Raw genomic sequence first — 18,289 nt, 5'->3', positions numbered from 1 at the left:
ACAGGCATGAACCACTGTGCCTGGCCTCAATTTTCTTATAATAGTCTATATTTGAAATACATACTTGAACATTTTCACAAAACTGTAGTTAGCAGTATATTTTGTGCTTATGTAAACTACTTAAATTGTTGAGAAAACCAAGAGGGAATCATTTGTTAAAGCAAGAATGGGGCCGGGCGTGGTGGCTTATGCCTGTAGTCCCAGCACTTTGAGAGCCCAAGGCAGGTGGCTCACAAGGTCAAGGAGATCGAGACCATCCTGGCCCACCTGGTGAAACTCCATTTCTACTAAAATACAAAAAAATTAGCCAGGCGTGGTGGTGCATGCCTGTAGTCCCAGCTACTCAGGAGGCCGAGGCAGGAGAATCGCTTGAACCCGGGAGGCAGAGGTTGCAGTGAGCCAAGATCATGCCACTGCACTCCAGCCTGGTGACAGAGCAAGACCCCGTCTCAAAAAAAAAAAAAAAGAAAAAGAAAAAAAGCAAGAATGGGTAACTTTATGTGTAAAGAGACTAATCACTCTTAAAATTTAGGTAAAGAAATCCTTGTATTTATGTAAATTGATAGTAATGGGCTGAGGGACTCAGATGACAATAAACTGCGATTAAGAAACTGTTTCAGCCAAAATGCAGTTCTTTATTTCAATTGAGGAACAAAGTTCTGTTATCAGCAAATTGTGGCCTATATGTGCAGAGTGCTTAGTAAACTGTACATTACATTGTGGTGCATCTCGAGCTACTTGGGACTGAATTGGCTCAGCCTATACTGTGTTTTGATTCAGGTTGTCAAATCCATACTAACAGTTATACAGGCTGAGTACGATGGCTTATACCTGTAATCCCAACACCTTCGGAGGCCAAAGTGGGAGGATCACTTGAGCACAGGAGTTTGAGACATAGTGGGCACCATAGTGAGGTCCCGTCTCTATTTTTCAAAATAAAAATACATTTTTTTGAAAAGGTATACTGTTACTGCCAGACTGTAATTAATTTACTTTGTAGTTTTGGTGTAAGTGTTTGCCATTTCTTATGAGTCATATATTACTTTAATTTTGCCCTTCTCTAGTGCTGCTGGGGGTGAAATCTTTGACCAGTGTGTTGCAGACAGAGAGGAAGCCTTTAAAGAAAAAGATGTTCAAAGACTTATGCGACAGATTCTAGAAGGTGTTCACTTTTTACACACTCATGATGTAGTTCATCTTGATTTGAAGGTAAGGTTCAAATTACAATTTTGAGATTGCTAAAGAATGACATTCAAGACATAAAATATTTAACAGTGATTTATTCAAACATATTTCATGTTTGTGTATTATTAGCTAACAAGGATATTAGAATTGAGTCCTTACTCCTATCCTCTAGCCAGTTAATTTGATCAGGGAGATAAGGCATATGTGTGTACATGAAAAGATACATAATAATACAATGCCAAAGAAAGGAACTCAGAATATGACAAGATAGAACTTGAGCTAGATCTTTTGAAAAGTTAGGATTTAGGTAAGTTGAGAAGAGTAAGAGAAAATTACCTCACAAGAGTCAGGAATATTTGTGATGTGTTGGGGAAAAAAATAAATGGAATCATTTCACTGGAATTGAGAGATCAATTAGGAGATATTAAAAGCTGGGAAAAGGCTGGATTCTAGGGGTTTCATATGTCATAAAGACATAGATGATTTTTGAGCCAGGAATATTCGAGAAACAGTGTTTTGGAAAATAGGCAGCAGTAAATAAATGAGAAAATTAAAGAGATTAGAAGCAGGTAGATTTCTAATTTAAAATTGTCAAAGGCAGAGAAGAGGAAGGAAGGAAAAACAAAGGACGGTATATCAGTTATGTTCCTTTCAAGTGATCAAGATGCCAGCTAAAACCAGGGTAAGCAAAACAAGGAAATTTTAGTGGCAAACAAGTCCAGAGATAATTCTAGCTTCAGTTATGACAATATTCAGGGCTCAAAAAGTGTTGCTAGTACTCAGTTTTTCTCCAGCATTCAGCTCTGCCTTCTTTGAAAGACAAAAAGATGGTAATAAAGTAGATGCTGCTGTTCAGCCTTGCAACTACCCGGAGACAGCACGAAAGTCAGTCTCTACTTACAGCTCTGTCCAAAGTTCTGAGATTCACTCTGATTACACCAGCGTAGATCAATCTGGAACTAATAAGTGTGCTGATGGGTGTAGGGCTTTGCCTTGCCATGCCAGTGTCATCAGTGTCATAGGCTCCAACTCTGGAGATATAACCCTTTCTACCATCCTAACCTTTACGCGGACTGAGTGGAGAAGGGATGGATTCTCAAACCAGTTCTGTTTCTGAAAGAACAGAGAATGGGATGCTCAGGAGACCGTAAAGGTCCACTATGATTATTCTTAGTATATTCCTGCAGGTGTCTGTATGGCAGTATTAGCCATGCAGAGGAATTCCCAAAATAAATATTTATGCTGTAGCTTCTTTCATGTTTGGTTTTACACTCTTAACTTTGCAAAATCGTGTATCTGTTTTATTTTTTAATGATGTTTTACTAGTCTTATGATGGACTTCCAGGAACAGAACCCCAATTTAAATAGCATTGCACCTATAGGAAATGAGCTTTCAGCAAGTTTAAGATTTCTGTTGATTTTCTGATGGTTACTTTCATATCAAGTCCAGGTGAAACTGTGGGAAAATGAAACAATCCTCAAAGAGAGAACATGCCACAGCGACCCTAGTTCCTAGTGTTTATTCCATTTACAAAGATGGCCTTACTGGCGAGAGGAAATAGGGTTAGGAAGGATGGTAACCTGAGAAGGCTGAATGAAGCCTCTAGACTGCCCCCAAAAAAACTTTCCCATTGTGAACTGCAGGGTCATCTCACACCACGATCATCTACTGATCTACCTTGACATCTGCTATAATATCCCCTCTAGCAGAAAGTAGATGCTTTATGGCAGTGTTCTCTGACCCAGACGTGAATCAGAATCACCTGGAAGGGCTCGTTAAAATAAATTGCTAGGCCACAACCCTGAAGTTTCAGATTCAAGGTAGGGCAAAGTGATGCTTAAACTTCAGGCCGGAATTGCTATATGGCCAGGGCCGGGTGTGGTGGCTCATGCCTGTAATCCCAGCACTTTGGGAGGCTGAGGCAGGTAGATCACAAGGTCAGGAGATCGAGACCATCCTGGCTAACACAGTGAAATCCCGTCACTACTAAAAATACAAAAAAATTAGCCGGGCGTGGTGGCGGGAGCCTGTTGTCCCAGCGACTCAGGAGGCTGAGGCAGGAGAATGGTGTGAACCCGGGAGGCAGAGCTAGCAGTGAGTCGCGATCGTGCCACTGCACTCCAGCCTGGGTGACAGAGCGAGACGACGTCTCAAAAAAAAAAGAAAATAAGAATTGCTATATGGCCAGTTGTGGTGGCTCATGCCTGTAATCCCAGCACTTTGGGAGGCTGAGCCAGGCAGATCACTTGAGGTCAGGAATTCAAGACCAGCCTGGCCAACATGGTGAAATCCCATCTCTACTAAAAATACAAAAAGTTAGCCAGGTATGCTGGCCCACGCCTATAGTCTCAGCTACTCCAGAGGCTGAAGTGGGGAGAATGGCTTGCATCCGGGAGGTGGAGGTTGCAGTGAGCTGAGATTGCGCCATTGCACTCTAACCTAGGCAACAGAGCGAGACTTCGTCTCAAAAAAATAAAAACTGCTATATGGCACATTCCATAATACCTTTGTTTATTTATATAGATAGATAGAGTCATACTATATAAATCTAAATGCATATATGTACATTTTTAATACTGTATAAATAACTGCCTAAGTTTTATTGCATGAAGGCACACTCTCAAGAAGGAGTGTACAGACTGGGCGCGGTGGCTTATGCCTGTAATCCCAGCACTCTGGGAGGTCAAGGAGGGCAGATCACTTGAGGTTAGGAGTTCAAGAGCAGCATGACCAACATGGTGAAACCCCATCTCTACTAAAAATACAAAAATTAGCTGGGCGTGGTAGCAGGCACCTGTAATCCCAGCTCCTTGGGAGGCTGAGACAGGAGAATCGCTTGAACCCGGGAGATGATGGTTGCAGTGAGCCGAGAATGCGCCACTGCACTCCAGCCCAGCTGACAGAACGAAACTCCGTCTCAAAACAAAAAAAAGAGGATACAGTGTATGTAATCTGGAGGTTGACTTCTAAAGCAAACTTGATAATGTCCCTTTTGAATTTAGGTGGAAAGGTAGTTTCTTTTTAAATACTAATTTCCTACAGAAAAATTTACTGGTTTCCTACAGAAAAATACAGGAAAAAGAAAACAATCTGGAAGTTTTCTTGTTCTCTTTTGAAAGATGCCTATGTAAATTCATTTTATACACATTTATCTTTTTTCAAAGATATTAATTTTTTAATACCTTGGCTAAAATGGACACTCAGGACCCAGTAGCCACATGGTATACAGTGGTGTTTTTTGAAAGCGAGTGTGGACATGTGCACACCCACATGCTGAGGTGGCCTGATGTTAATGCTCAAGGTTAACTAGTTAAAACCTTTCACAGCTTGGGTGGGGGCTTTGCTTTTCCCCTTCAGTCTGTCATATGCATAAGAAGTTCAAAGATCCCTGCTGCAAGAAATTTCCACCTTGCTTCCCTCAGGAACATTTACAAGGAAGAGATGGTCTCTGCAGTACAGACTTTCACTGGGCTGATACTTTAAGAAGCCTCAGTATTAGCCATGCAGAGGAATTCCCAAAATAAATGTTTATGCTGTAACTTCTTTCATGTTTGGTTTTACACTCTTAACTTTGCAAAATCATGTATCTGTTTTATTTTTTAATGATGTTTTACAAGTCTTATGATGGACTTCCAGGAACAGAACCCCAATTTAAATAGCATTGCACCTATAGGAAATGAGCTTTCAGCTTATGACAGTTCAACCTGTGACTATTCAAGAACTAATTAAGTAGCAAGTCAGACAGGTTGTCAACACCATGTGTCATGGATCTTTGATGTCACTTGAGAGTATCAAAGGTGAATATTAAGTTCTTGAATACCAACTTTAAGTGTGTGTTTACACAAGGAAATTATATCCCTTTCTCCTCAGTACATTCAGTATCATATTCCTTTCTCTCTAATACACTTGGTGTAGAATTCTTTCCAGATTCAGTAGAGGCCTTGATGATGATGATGGGCCTTTGATGTTGAAAACTGGACTCTCCATGTTTCCTCGACCCAGAGGAAGTAGAAGACAAAGTGGTCCAAAGGGTTCTCAGCCTTCCTTCTGCCTTTTTGCCCCTCCATGTGCAGTCAGACATGTCTGTGAGTCAGCTACTGGAGGGAGAGGACAGAGATGGGGTTGGTATGGCAGCTATGCAGGCGAGAGTGATTTCTACTAAAAGGTCTTTCCAGTTGTCCTCTTTGAGTCTGGACGAAGTGAGTCTGCTGTCCTCTGTCTTCGACAGTGTGTGCTCATAATATTGACTCTTGGTCTCTAGAAGAGCTTGAAAGACTAGGCTATTTTTTACGAAATTATTTTCCCACATTGCCTCAAAGCTAAATATATTATGTTTTCATTCTCTAAAAACTGATAATCCCAATATATATGGTAATTTTGAATTATTAAGCTATTTAGTCTCCATGGTGGTTAAAATGGGAAACTCCTGTGCCTGTGACAGAAGTTAGTTGGAAGTTAAAATAACTATTATAGTTGCTTCTTTTAAGGATATAATTGACACTATGGGAAATACACTGTTTGGCTTTGGTGCAGAGCCTGAATGATCAATTTGCCAAAAGACTGATTCACTGAAGACTCTCAGCCAAATATCTTAAATTGAGCTGGGAAAGTTCTTGGGGTGGGTGAGGGAGTAGCAGATACAGATTTAGGAGTCTGTAAAAGTATGAGTCCATAAATCCACAAAAATAGAAAAGACAAACCATGATTAAGAGAAAGCCCATTCATTTAATATATAAAATGTTGCAGAAACTGCAAATCTGAGAAACAACAACTCTGGCAAAGTCAGAACAAAACCAACTAAAAGTACCAAAACAGTCTCAATAATTTGGTGAATTAGTCATTCAGTAGAGTGACCTGGTTTTAGTCCTGTCCAAGGGAGGGAGGACTGACCAAAAATAGCACAAAGAAATCTGGTCTTAAAATCCATTGCTCTTTTTTCTTCAAATGGTGGTGTACTGGTTCAGTCTTTCAGGAGTGTTAGTACAGTCAACCCTCTGCATCCATGGATTCAACCAACCACAGGTTGAAAATATTCAGGGAGAAAAAAATTCCACAAAGTTCCAAAAAGCTAACCTTGAATTGGCCCCCCACCAAGTATTTCATTGAATCCATACAAATGAGGTGATGTGTGGCATTATAATAGCTATTCTGAGTAACCTAGAGATGATTTAAAGTTTACAGGAGGATATGCTTAGGTTATATGCAAATACTACACCACTTCCTCTCAGGGACTTGAGCGTCACAAATTTTTGTATCTGCAAGGAGTCCCGGGACCAATCCCCACCAGATACCAAGGGACAACTATACTAGGATTCTATCACTAATTTTTCCACCCAATTATGCTCATGGTTAAAAGTGGACTAGAAGAAGGCCGGGTGTGGTGGCTCACACCTGTAATCCCAGCACTTCGGGAGGCTGAGGTAGAAGGACCACTTGAGCCCAGGAGTTTGAGACCAGCCCAGGCAACATAGCGAGACCTCGTCTCTACAAAAAATTAAAAACACAGCCAGCCATGGTGGCATGCGCCTATAGTCCCAGCTACGGAGGAAGCTGAGGCAGGAGGATTGCCTGAGCTCGGGAGTTCGAGGCTGCAGTGAGCTGAGATCGCACCCCTGCATTCCAGCCTGGGGAACAGAATGAGATCCTGTCTCAAAAACTTTTTTTTAATTAAAACCTTAATTTCTAAAACTTAATTTCAAAAAAAGTGGCCAGAAGCTGGGACTTTCCATATGAGATTTAAATTTAAGCATCAGTATATTACTTGAAAGTAGGGGTAACAAAAACATTTCTAAACAGTCCCCCAAATTAATTTAGACAGGATTATTTACCTATTTCTCTACTCTAACCTGGGTTTTAATAGTTAATGTACTAGAACTTTAATTGCCTGATAAAATGTTCCTTAAAACCCTGTCCATAATACCCTAAGCCTTATTGAGCAGGTTAACCTCAACTTTACAATGATCTTAGCCACTAAATCTTCTCCAGTTGGTGATTGTTCAGTAAACGTTAAATGGATTATGTACAAAGATGAAGATACCGAGATAAATAAAAGACTTCCTTACAGCCACCATCTATTTAAGGACCGTCTGCAGGTTTTCTGCTTATTCCACTGTCATCACCTCTCTACTGATTGACCTTGCTTCTTTCTCTCCCTTACTACCTGGGATTCATACATTTTAAATGGAACTAGGTTTTATGTGCCACAACTTCTTTATCATGAACTGGATTCCCTAGAAAGGAAGTTTAACTAAATTGTAAATGCTGAGGTACTTAGCTTTGTTTTCAGGACATGTATTTCAGCTTATTGGAAGTAGATATATTTCACCATCGAAGAAGAGACAGAGATTATAGTCCTGTAATTGTACATATATTTTATTCAGAGGAGCAAAGTCTATTTTTAAAAAGAGCCCTGTGGTCAAAATAGGGCACAGTTGGTAAAGGCCACATAATATTAACTGAAATCCCCTGAAATAGCTCTGATTTTATAAGAAATGTGTTTTTTCTAGCAACCTCTCTCTCAGTTGTTTAACTTCATTTTTAGAAAGTCTGTCACATTGGTGTATCACAGATGCATGTAACAGGGCCTAGGCGTCTCATACAATAAGATTTTAATAATTTGATCACACTAATTTAGGATTTACAACATTACCACTGAACCAATTAGTTTTTGCATAGTAACTAAAGAAAGCATTTCTCAGGGAATATAAAGTGGACACACATAAAAGGGAAAAACATTTAAACTATTTTAAGGGAACAAATGGTATTTAAGAACATTCATATAATGTACATGTTTACTAATCACAAGAATATCTCAAGATTTGGTGAAGATTTTCCCTAGCAGTATTTCACTTGGCATTTTGTGTGCACTGGAAAGGGCAAAACATTCAATTATGAATATGTGTCACTGAACCAAACCCCTCCTATCGAATTTGCCTGAATAATTGACATTTTGTGGTCATCAAAAAATTACTATAGTTTTTGTTTTGTTTTGTTTTTTGATTTTGACAGGGTCTTACTCTGTTACCCAGATTGGAGTGCAGTGGCACTATCTCGGCTCACTGCAACTTCTGCCTCCCAGGCTCAAGTGATCCTCCCACCTCGGCCTCCCAAGTAGCTGGGACTACAGATATACACCACCAAGCCTGGCTAATTTTTTGTATTTTTGATGGAGACAGGTTTTCATCATGTTGCCCAGGCTCCTAAGCTCACATAGTCCACTCACCTCGGCCTCCCAAATTGCTGGAATTAAAGACATGAGCCACTGCGCCCAGCCCTTTTGTTGTACTATAGTATTTCATTAACGTACTAAAATTAAAATTGCCTTGAAAAGTCTGAGGACTCATAGTCATGATGCTACATAGGTGTTTTTTTCCTGAAGAATTAGCTAGAAGCTAATTAACAAAGAAAATGTGGCCTGCCTTCTGCCATTTACTCCAGAATAGCCTACAAAGCCCTGTGATCTCCTAGCCATTTCCTTTCCAACCTCATGCCTCCTACCACTCGTACCCCTTTTGCCTTGTGCTGTCCTCCAGCCACACAGGATTTCCTGCAGATGCTCCACAGCAGTACGGCCTCTATACTTGCTCTTCCCTCTGCCTGGAATGCCTCCTGCTTACCCCAACCCCTCCAGGACACTGAGCCGTGACTGGCTCTTTTTTAACATTCATCCTCTCCTCCTTCAGGTTGCCCTCTTAGAAAGGCCTTCTCTGACTCCCCTAAAGATAGCATGCCCGTGCACACACCCCAGGCAACCCCTCTCGCCCATCACCCTGCTTTGAGTTCCCCATAGTGCTTAAAGCGACCCAAGGTGTATTTATTTGTCTCCATTAAGATGCAGGGCTCCAAAAGAGAGGACTCGTGTCTTGTTTTCTGTTATTTCCCCAGGGTCTAGCTCATTAGGCAATCAGTAAATATTTGTTGAATAAATGAGGAAATCTTTTTACCCTTCAGGGTCTGCTCACATAGCTCCTCTGTAATTTTCCAGGGCAGAATTAATCACTCTGATATATTTATCACCTGAGTACTTTGTATATATTGCTCTCATGGTGCAATTCACAGAGGAGTGACTTGAGCCTGGCAGGTCCGTATATTTTCTCTTGATTATAAACTCTGACAGTAGGGTGTTCTTATTCCTTATATTTATACTACTACCAGTCCTGACACAAAATAGACACCCTCTTAATTTTTTTAGTTATGTTTCTCCCATTCATTCACCCAACAATATTAATGTGTAGCTGGCACTGATCACAGTGATAAAAGATTAATCAGTACTGTGGTTTCTGTGCTCATGAAGCTGTAGATTCTTCCCATTCTTTGAATTCAGCCTGATAAACTTACAGGCATTTTCATAATAGAAAAGGGTAGGATGGGTGGTTGGGTAGAAGGTAAGATCCTTTTTAAAAAGAGGGACCATCTGGCTTGGCGCGGTGGCTCACGCCTGTAATCCCAACACTTTGGGAGGCCGAGACGGGCGGATCACAAGGTCAGGAGATGGATACCATGCTGGCTAACACGGTGAAACTCAATCTCTACTAAAAATACAAAAAAATTAGCTGGGCGTGGTGGTGGGTGCCTGTAATCCCAGCTACTCGGGAGGCTGAGGCAGGAGAATGGTGTGAACCCAGGAGGTGGAGCTTGCAGTGAGCCAAGATTGCACCACTGCACTCCAGCCTGGATGAAAGAGCGAGACTCCATCTCAAAAAAAGAGGGACCATCTATGCCTCAATTTCCTTTTTCATATTGCAGCCCCTCTCATGGATGGAAATTGTAATCTGCTTCACTGCCATCTTAGGCCTTCTCACCAAGTTGAGACTAGGCAAAGAATGGAAAAAAGTGTTCCAGACTGAGGAAATACCATATACAAATTCACTCTTGTGAGAGGGAGCATGGCAAGTGTGAGAGACTGGAAAGTGTCCTGTGGGACCCATCTTCATGGAGCCAGGGGTATCATGGCATATGATGAGTCTGGAGAGCTAGCTCGGCAGAAGCTGGACCTCAGGACATGCACACCATGCAAAGGAGTTTGGAGATTATCTAAGAGCAGTGGGAGGCTGTGGAAGGGTTTAGGAAAGGGGACAACAGATCTAATTTATATAATACAAAAGAACCTCCTGGCTGCAATGTGGGCAAAATGGATCCTAGCAAACCACTGAAGAGGCCATCGCAGTAGAGCAAGAAAGGTAGCTTTGGTTTTCTGTGGATGGAGAGAAAAAGGCCAAGTCTAGAAATGCTTGGAATTTAGTACTTAAAATCAACTATGGTGACATGTTAGCTAAATGGAAGAGTGGGGAGGAAAGGAATGGCCAAGATGATTGTTAGTGTTCTCTCTTGTTCTGAGAGATGATCATAGCATTCACTGAGACACCTGTCATTGGCATAGGGAGAATCTGATTTAGGAAGGAAAATAGGAGTCTGTTTTTGGTCATGTTGAATTTGAGGTACCTTTGAGACATCAAAGGGGAGATAATAGGTAAGCAGCTGGTTGAAGAGGTCTGAAAGAAAGAAAAAAAATTGTGGGTCATAAGGTGTAGGTGATATTTAAGCCTTGGGTGCAGATCATGCAAGCTGAGAGTTTGGAGTAAAAAGAGGAAAGGCCTCAAGCTCAAGCCTTGAGAAACCCAGCATCCAGTGGACCAGGTAAAAGAAAGTGGCCCCTCAGAGGAAATGGAAGATGCAGCCAGAGATAGGAAGAAAGCCAGGACAGTGTTTTGTCATGAGAGCCAAGAGAAAAGTAATATATAAACAAGGAAGGAGTGGTTTGTCAGACACTGCTAAGGGAGTGGTTCAGAAGAAAGCATTGAAAAATGTCACTTGATTTTGTGATTTGTAGTGGAATGAGGGGACAGAAGTCAGATGGAGGGGCAGAATATGAATGAAAGGAAAGGAAATGTGAACATTCATTCTGTGCATCTAGGGGACCAATGTGATGGAGACAGAAACAAACAGCTAACAAAACAATGGAGTAAGCGTGCTGTATACACCTTGCTGTGCAGCAGGAATGGGGCAGCCATCAAGCCCTCCCTGGAAGGAGCAGGGAAAGCCAGGGCAGGCTTTACAGAGGAATTGGTGCTTTATTGAGACCCATTATGCATGGAATGAGGGATGAGAATAAATCTGTCAGGGAGAGAAGGGGAGAGGGCATCCTGAACAAAGGCGGTACATGTGCAAAGGCATGAGATGTGGGAGTAGCTGTCTTATTTAGGGATTACAGACTGTTTGATTTGGGGCACAGATTGCCTTTGGAGCCATGACAGGAAATTAATCTTGAAAAGGAAGCAGGGAACCAGGTGTTATAGTGAAGTATTTGTAATTTACCAGTGTTTCTCAGCTTACCTTTGGAAATATTCTTAATGTCAGAAAACATTAAGTGAGGACTCTTTATAATGCAAACACAAACTTTCCTTTCAAATTTCGTGTTTTAAAAATTCAATGAATTTTACATTCTAGTCCATAATATATTTACTTGTCTTTTTATGTGAAAGTATCTTAGGTTATTTTCCCTTGGGTAAAAATGACTCCACAGTTATGAACCCCACTGATTCTGTGGCTCTGGGGAGCTCTTTCCCATTACTGTACGTGTCCTCACCCCACATGTCCCCAGTCACAAGTCCAGAGAGAACTTAGGGTAGAAGTCATCAGTATGTAAGTGGCAGCTGAAGCTTTGGAAGTAGATGAAATTGCTCCAAAATAGAATGCAGAGTGGTGGGAGAAGAGTTGGCCATGCAGCAAGAGATTCTGAACAGCACAAATATTTAAAAGGAGGACAGAAGGAAAACATTGAGAAAATAGTGAGGCATCTGTAGAAGAAGGAAGAGATCCAAGGTGGAGAAAACGGGGAGGAATTCCATCAATATAAGGATGCTTAACAGTGCCCAGTGCTACAGAAATCATTGCATGCGAAATAGTCCCTGAAAGACACAGATGGGATTTGGTGGGTCTTTGATTATTGAAGTTATTGTGACCTTAATGAAGGCAGATTCAGTCGAGGGGGCAAAAGAGATTTAGTTGGACTGAGAAAACGATACCAATTGTGCTTGACCATGCTTTCAAGAAGCTGAGCTTTGAGGGAATAGTAGGAGATACTACTACCTGCAGGAGATTCAGGGTCATGGGGAATGGTTTCCATGAGGTGGGGATAGAAACCTGTTTATATGCTGAGGAAGAGCCAGGGTAGGGGAAGAGACTGAAAATACAAGAGAGTACAGGCCTGCTACCTTATACATAGTAGGAAGTATATTGTAAAAATATTTCTTTAACAAATGACTGTTTACTGTTAAATTCCTCAGTCTCAGTTTCACAGGTGAAATGTATGTTTTATGGGCTACATGTTTTGTGTACTTAATCATAGTTGTATTGATTTTTGTGGGGGTATGTTGTTTTTTAGCCTCAGAATATTCTGTTGACAAGCGAATCTCCATTGGGTGACATTAAGATTGTTGATTTTGGCCTTTCAAGAATATTGAAGAACAGTGAAGAGCTCCGAGAAATTATGGGTACCCCTGAATATGTGGGTAAGTATTCATAAAAGTAGTTTTGCTCTGGGGTTAGGCATCACCTTCATTAGGGGACTTGTCCATGGGGCATGACTCATAGTGGAACCAGCTGTCTGCTATGTTGAAATTCTACCATCAGAGATTTATTCCTTTGGATTACATTTTACAATGGAAAACTTTCAAGAGTAAGATACTAAACTGGTGATATCTTCACTGTCTCTTCACTACAGGGCTAAGAAAATTTGAAGGGATTACTTCTAAAATGAATAGGAGAGGATTTTCTTAACCAAGTAGGATATTAGCTTATTTGAGGGTGGGAGGATATTTAACAAGTAAGGATCTTTAAGGATGTTTTGGTTGGTAACAAACATTGACAAAGGCATTGCCAAGTCTGAGGTTCCATAGAAGTGTGGAGCAGAGAGGGCATCTGGTTGGATCCATGGTTGAGTGTTTCTGGGAGAAAGAAAAAGGAGCTTAAACATTGAAGGTAGCAGCAAGAAAGCAGCTGAATGATGATACGCCATGGATCTCGGCGTATCGTCAAAGAAGTCAACTATGACCTTCTTTGATAGACTGAGGAAAATTGGAGTTTGAAAGATTAATAAGTTTGAGGTTTTTTTAAAGGTATCTATAGAATAAGGCTGTGAAATTGAGAGGTTGTGACCAGAGATTAGAATATTAATATTTAGGCCAGGTGCAGTGGCTTACACCTGTAATCCCAGCACTTTGGGAGGCCAAGGTGGGCGGATCAGTTGAGGCCAGGAATCTGAGACCAGCTTGGCCAACATGGCAAAACCCCATCTCTACTAAAAATACAAAAATTAGCCAGGCGTGATGGTGCATACCTGTAGTCCCAGCTACTCGGGAGGCTGAGGCAGGAGAATGGCATGAACCTGGGAGGCGGAGCTTGCAGTGAGCCGAGATCGTGCCACTGCACTCCAGCCTGGGCAACAGAGTGAGACTCCGTCTCAAAAAAAAAAAAAAGGGAATATTAATATTTAAAATTTCAGTGGTGAAATAGCTCTTTGTAATTATGAGGACTTGGATGTAAGGCTGGAAAGGCAATTTTTTAGACCAGGAAATCAAGAAGCTGTGAAGGTAGGCTGTCTGAGTCATGGACATCAGTGTGGAAGTCACCTAGGCTGCCAGCAGACCTGGGAGAAGGGAGGGTGGCTGTGGCAGGAATGGAGAAGGCTGTGGCCTGGGCCTGAGGGAAGACTCTCTGCCTGAGAGTAGAAGCGTGAAGTGGGCAAGTAGGCTATAAGAGGGGGAATGAAGAGAGCGGGGTCTCCTTTCAGAGAAGAGGGTAAAAGGAGTGAGTAGTTCTTGAAAGACTGAGGATGGTATAAGAAAAGAGGTATCCGGAGCACAGAAAGACTGAGGAGGGGCGATAGGGTTGAAGAAAACAAACCTGTATGGCAATGATAGTCCAGAAAATAATTTAGAGATTTTTTTAAAGATCCTTAATTAGGTAATAAAAGATGCCACAGGCACAGAAACAACCTTTAAAATTTTTTATATATTTTAGTGGGCCAGAATACTTAATTTTCAGTACGCTGACTAATATGCATCATGACCACTAAGTAAGTTTTTGGGATGTGACTTAATAGTGTTTCTTTAGGGAAAGCAGCAACCCAAGTGTTTTAGCCAAAATTAATGGGTACCATTGTAAGCTCCAATATACAAGACTGAAGAATGTAGGTCTGTGAGCTGAAAAATCAAAATAGTAATTATTGCCCTGAATGGGGTGGGTTTTTGTTTTGTTTTAATGCTTTCTTTGTTGTTGTTTGAGAGTCTCACTCTGTCACCAGGCTGGAGTGCAGTGGCACCATCATAGCTTGCTGCAGCTCCCAACTTGAACTCCTCCTGCCTCAGCCTCCCAAGTAGCTGGGACCACAGGCACGTGCCAACACAGCGGGCCAGTTTTTTGTTGTTGTTGTTGTTGTTGTTTTGGTAAAGATGGATCTCACTGTGTTGCCCAGGCTAGTGATTTGTTTTAGAGCTTTCTGTTCCTTAGTAAATTTTTAATTTTCTATCAAGAGCCTTTCCCCATCTCAAAACATTATAATGGAAATACAAGCTCAATCCAAAAAGAAGAAAACTAAAAATGATTCAGAAGTACATTATACAGAAAAACAAAGGGACTCTCCTCTTTTTCCTTCCCTGACTCACCTTTTAAAAGGTGAGTTTATGCTTCCCACAGTCATTTTACATGTACACAGAAACTGGTGTTGAGTTCTGGCCCTGTGTGACCTTGACCTTTAAATCTCTTTATACCTCAAATTCATCTGTCCATAAAAAGGAGCTAGTAATAGTACCGACCTCATAGGGAATTTATAAGGATTTCATTGGATTTGCTGTACAAAGTCCCTAAACCAGTAGTCAGCACGTAATAAGCACTCAAAAAAGTAAACTATTGGTATTTTCTGCACTCCTCCTCCCACAGTCTTGCTATGTGGTCTCTGTTTTACCGTTTCTTCCCCGGTAATTTGGATGCTATGCATTTCATTTTTAATTTCCTAGTCATTTCTTTTGAAACTTTAACATTTACAACCTCTGTTTCTCACTCAACCATTTCAGAAATCAAAATTTAGGAGATTAACATACCTAGCATTTCCTTTCCAACCTCTTCATCCCACTCATTTATTCTATGGGGGTTTGTCACAAATTAGTAGTAGATACATGACCTTGAGTATTTCGTTTTTTCATAGAAATAGAACATTTTCATTCCTTTTTTTAATTGTAATTACCACAGTTTTTTAGTTTTTAATCTGTTTTTCCATGGATTCAGTACTTATTGACTGCCTATTAATAGTTTAGCCTCCTTATTTGTATAATTTTGAAAAAAAAATTATCTTTAGTTAACTAGATTGAGTAGATTTTTTTAAAGGAACATTTTTATAATATTTTTCCTGAATCCTTGCATATTTGACAGTGTCTTTCTATTGGGTTTATGTGTGGCAGCAATTGACTTTATATCAAAGCTTTTTTTTTGCTTTTTTTTTTTTTTTGGAGACATGGTCTCACCCTGTCACCCAGGCTAGAGTACACTGGCACTGTCTCGGCTCACTGCAGCCTTTACCTCCCAGGCTCAAGTGATCCTCCCCCCTCAGCCTCCCCAGTAGCTGGGTCTACAGGCAATGCACCATGACACTCGGCTAGCTTTTGTTTATTTTGTATAGAGACAGAGTCTTATTGTGTTGCCCAGGCTGGTGTTGAGCTCCTGGTTCAAGCGATCCTCCTGCCTTGGCCTTGCAAAGTGCTGGGCACCCAGCCTTGAAGCATATTATTTTTCTCAGTTCTATAGATGCAACTTAGTTGCCTTTGTCCCATGCCTGTAGTCTCAGAATGCCCAATTTTTTTTTTAATCTTGTTGACTTTTTGTTAATGGGTAGATGTTTTAAAAAGCTCACTCTGACTGCAACAGAAAGAATAGATCAGAGGGGTGGGACAAGTAGTTGAAAAGGCCCAGGTGAGAGGAGAAAGTGCCACGGGTGAGGGTGGGGCAATGGAGAAGCAGAAACGTCAGTGGCAGTGAGAAAGTTTTAAAAGCCATGATCTGATAGAGACAATGCTTGATTACGTAGAAATTGTCAGTTTATATTTGATGTTTTTAAAATATTTAAATATTTGTAAAATACTAGGACTCAACAATGATGGGTAGAAGTGTGAAAAGTAAACAAGTTAATTACAAACATCTAGTCAGGCTTTATATTAATTCATATTAATTCATGGTAACCTTTCATTTTAGCCCAAACATTGAATAGTGCCTTATAGTTTCTAATGCTTAATTTTTTATCTTTAAGAGCAAATTAGGAATTTTTTCCACAAAACTAAATGTTTTCTTCTCTTTCTGATATTAGCTCCTGAAATTCTTAGTTACGATCCTATAAGCATGGCAACAGATATGTGGTAAGAGTTATTAATGAAAAAATTGATCAAATTAGTTTCAAGAAATGAGTATGGTGCTAAATTTTTCTTGCATTTTCTTTCTAATTTAGGAGCATTGGAGTGCTAACATATGTCATGCTTACAGGAATATCACCTTTCTTAGGCAATGATAAACAAGAAACATTCTTAAACATCTCACAGATGAATTTAAGTTATTCTGAGGAAGAATTTGATGTTTTGTCTGAGTCAGCTGTTGACTTCATCAGGACACTTTTAGTTAAGAAACCTGAGTAAGTATTACTTTTATTAGTTTAATATTGATCTTGTCAGTTTTTTATTGAATCTCCTCCAACCAAAAATAGTTCAACATCTAAAACACCAAAATGGGAACACAAAAGTGAGACCCTTGACTTAATATAACTGTTGAAAGAAAAGGGGGCAAAAATGAAAATATTTTGAGAAAATGTGAACCATACCTCAGTATAACAGGATTTAAATATTAATTAGCAAAACTGTATTATTGCAAATGTGTCATGGCAGTAAACAGCACTCATAATTCATGGTTAGTAGAAGTTGACAGTGAAATGACAGCTAATCTCTAGCAGATACTTCCCATCTGTTCTTGGTGTCTCTCAAGAGAGCGTTTCAAACATAATTTACTTAAAATATTTCAACATTTTCACAAAATTTTCAGCATTGTGGGAAATTGCACCCAAATTCCAAGACTAATAGTATTTATTCAGGAATCGCAGTTAAGATTTTTGCCAACTTGTCATCCTTCCCAAAGTATAATACAATAAAATACAGTACCTTATGCTCTAATTTTAACTGAAGTTCTAACATGTCTTAACTGTAAAACATGTATCTTTACAGGGATCGAGCCACTGCCGAAGAATGTCTAAAGCACCCCTGGTTGACACAGAACAGTATTCAAGAGCCTTCTTTCAGAATGGAAAAGGCACTAGAAGAAGCAAATGCCCTCCAAGAAGGTCATTCTGTGCCTGAAATTAATTCAGATACTGACAAATCAGAAACCGAGGAATCCATTGTAACCGAGGAGTTAATTGTAGTTACTTCATATACTCTAGGACAATGCAGACAGTCTGAAAAAGAGAAAATGGAGCAAAAGGCCATTTCCAAACGATTTAAATTTGAGGAACCTTTGCTACAAGAAATTCCAGGAGAATTTATCTACTGAGCAGTATTTCCCTTTAGAACTTTAAGATTTCTACATTGAAAATGTTAATATTATTTATGGACCTCTGGCCAAATGGTACATGTACTGGAAGTGGATAACCAGTATCACTTACACAAACAAAAATAACTTTGTCAAATTTGTGGAGTTAGGTGGAAGTCACATTTTAAAATTGCCAACCAGGAGATTTAACAGGTACAGTTATCCATTTCAATGTTATTTTTAAGAAGGGAGATGTTGGTACCTTGTAATTCTACACCCTGTTTCTCCAGAATGAGAATTTGTGTACAAAGATATTTGTATTCACTTTCTTTAAAAAATCCAAGTAAAAGTGCCAAAACTACATTTCTGTAAATCTCTTGCATTATTCATATGTGTATCTATATCTGCATATTTGTTAATGTGTTTACTAAAATTGCTACTTTTTCACTTTGGATTTGTTTTTGGCAAAATTTTAGTTTAAGCAGACATCTAAATTTTCGAGACCTAGAATAACATTCACTAAAGTTTGATACTGTCTTTTTT

At 40.0% G+C, this 18,289-nt stretch overlaps 1 protein-coding gene across 1 annotated transcript in view; it reads left to right on the top strand.

Annotated features, from left to right (window-relative positions):
• STK17A (serine/threonine kinase 17a) overlaps positions 1–18,109 on the top strand; it is a 43,036-nt gene extending 24,927 nt beyond the window's left edge. Inside the window, exons 3-7 of the mRNA XM_007981509.3 lie at positions 1,065–1,209; positions 12,570–12,696; positions 16,542–16,590; positions 16,680–16,859; positions 17,443–18,109. Of these exons, the coding sequence (XP_007979700.2) occupies positions 1,065–1,209; positions 12,570–12,696; positions 16,542–16,590; positions 16,680–16,859; positions 17,443–17,767 (826 nt within the window). The 3' untranslated portion in view covers positions 17,768–18,109. The remainder of the gene's footprint in view (positions 1–1,064; positions 1,210–12,569; positions 12,697–16,541; positions 16,591–16,679; positions 16,860–17,442) is intronic.
• The last annotated feature ends 180 nt before the right edge of the window (positions 18,110–18,289 follow it).

This window comes from Chlorocebus sabaeus, chromosome 21, assembly GCF_047675955.1.
Source record: "Chlorocebus sabaeus isolate Y175 chromosome 21, mChlSab1.0.hap1, whole genome shotgun sequence".
Classification (NCBI taxonomy): Eukaryota; Metazoa; Chordata; class Mammalia; order Primates; family Cercopithecidae; genus Chlorocebus; species Chlorocebus sabaeus.
This window is presented reverse-complemented; position numbering and strand designations above follow the sequence as displayed.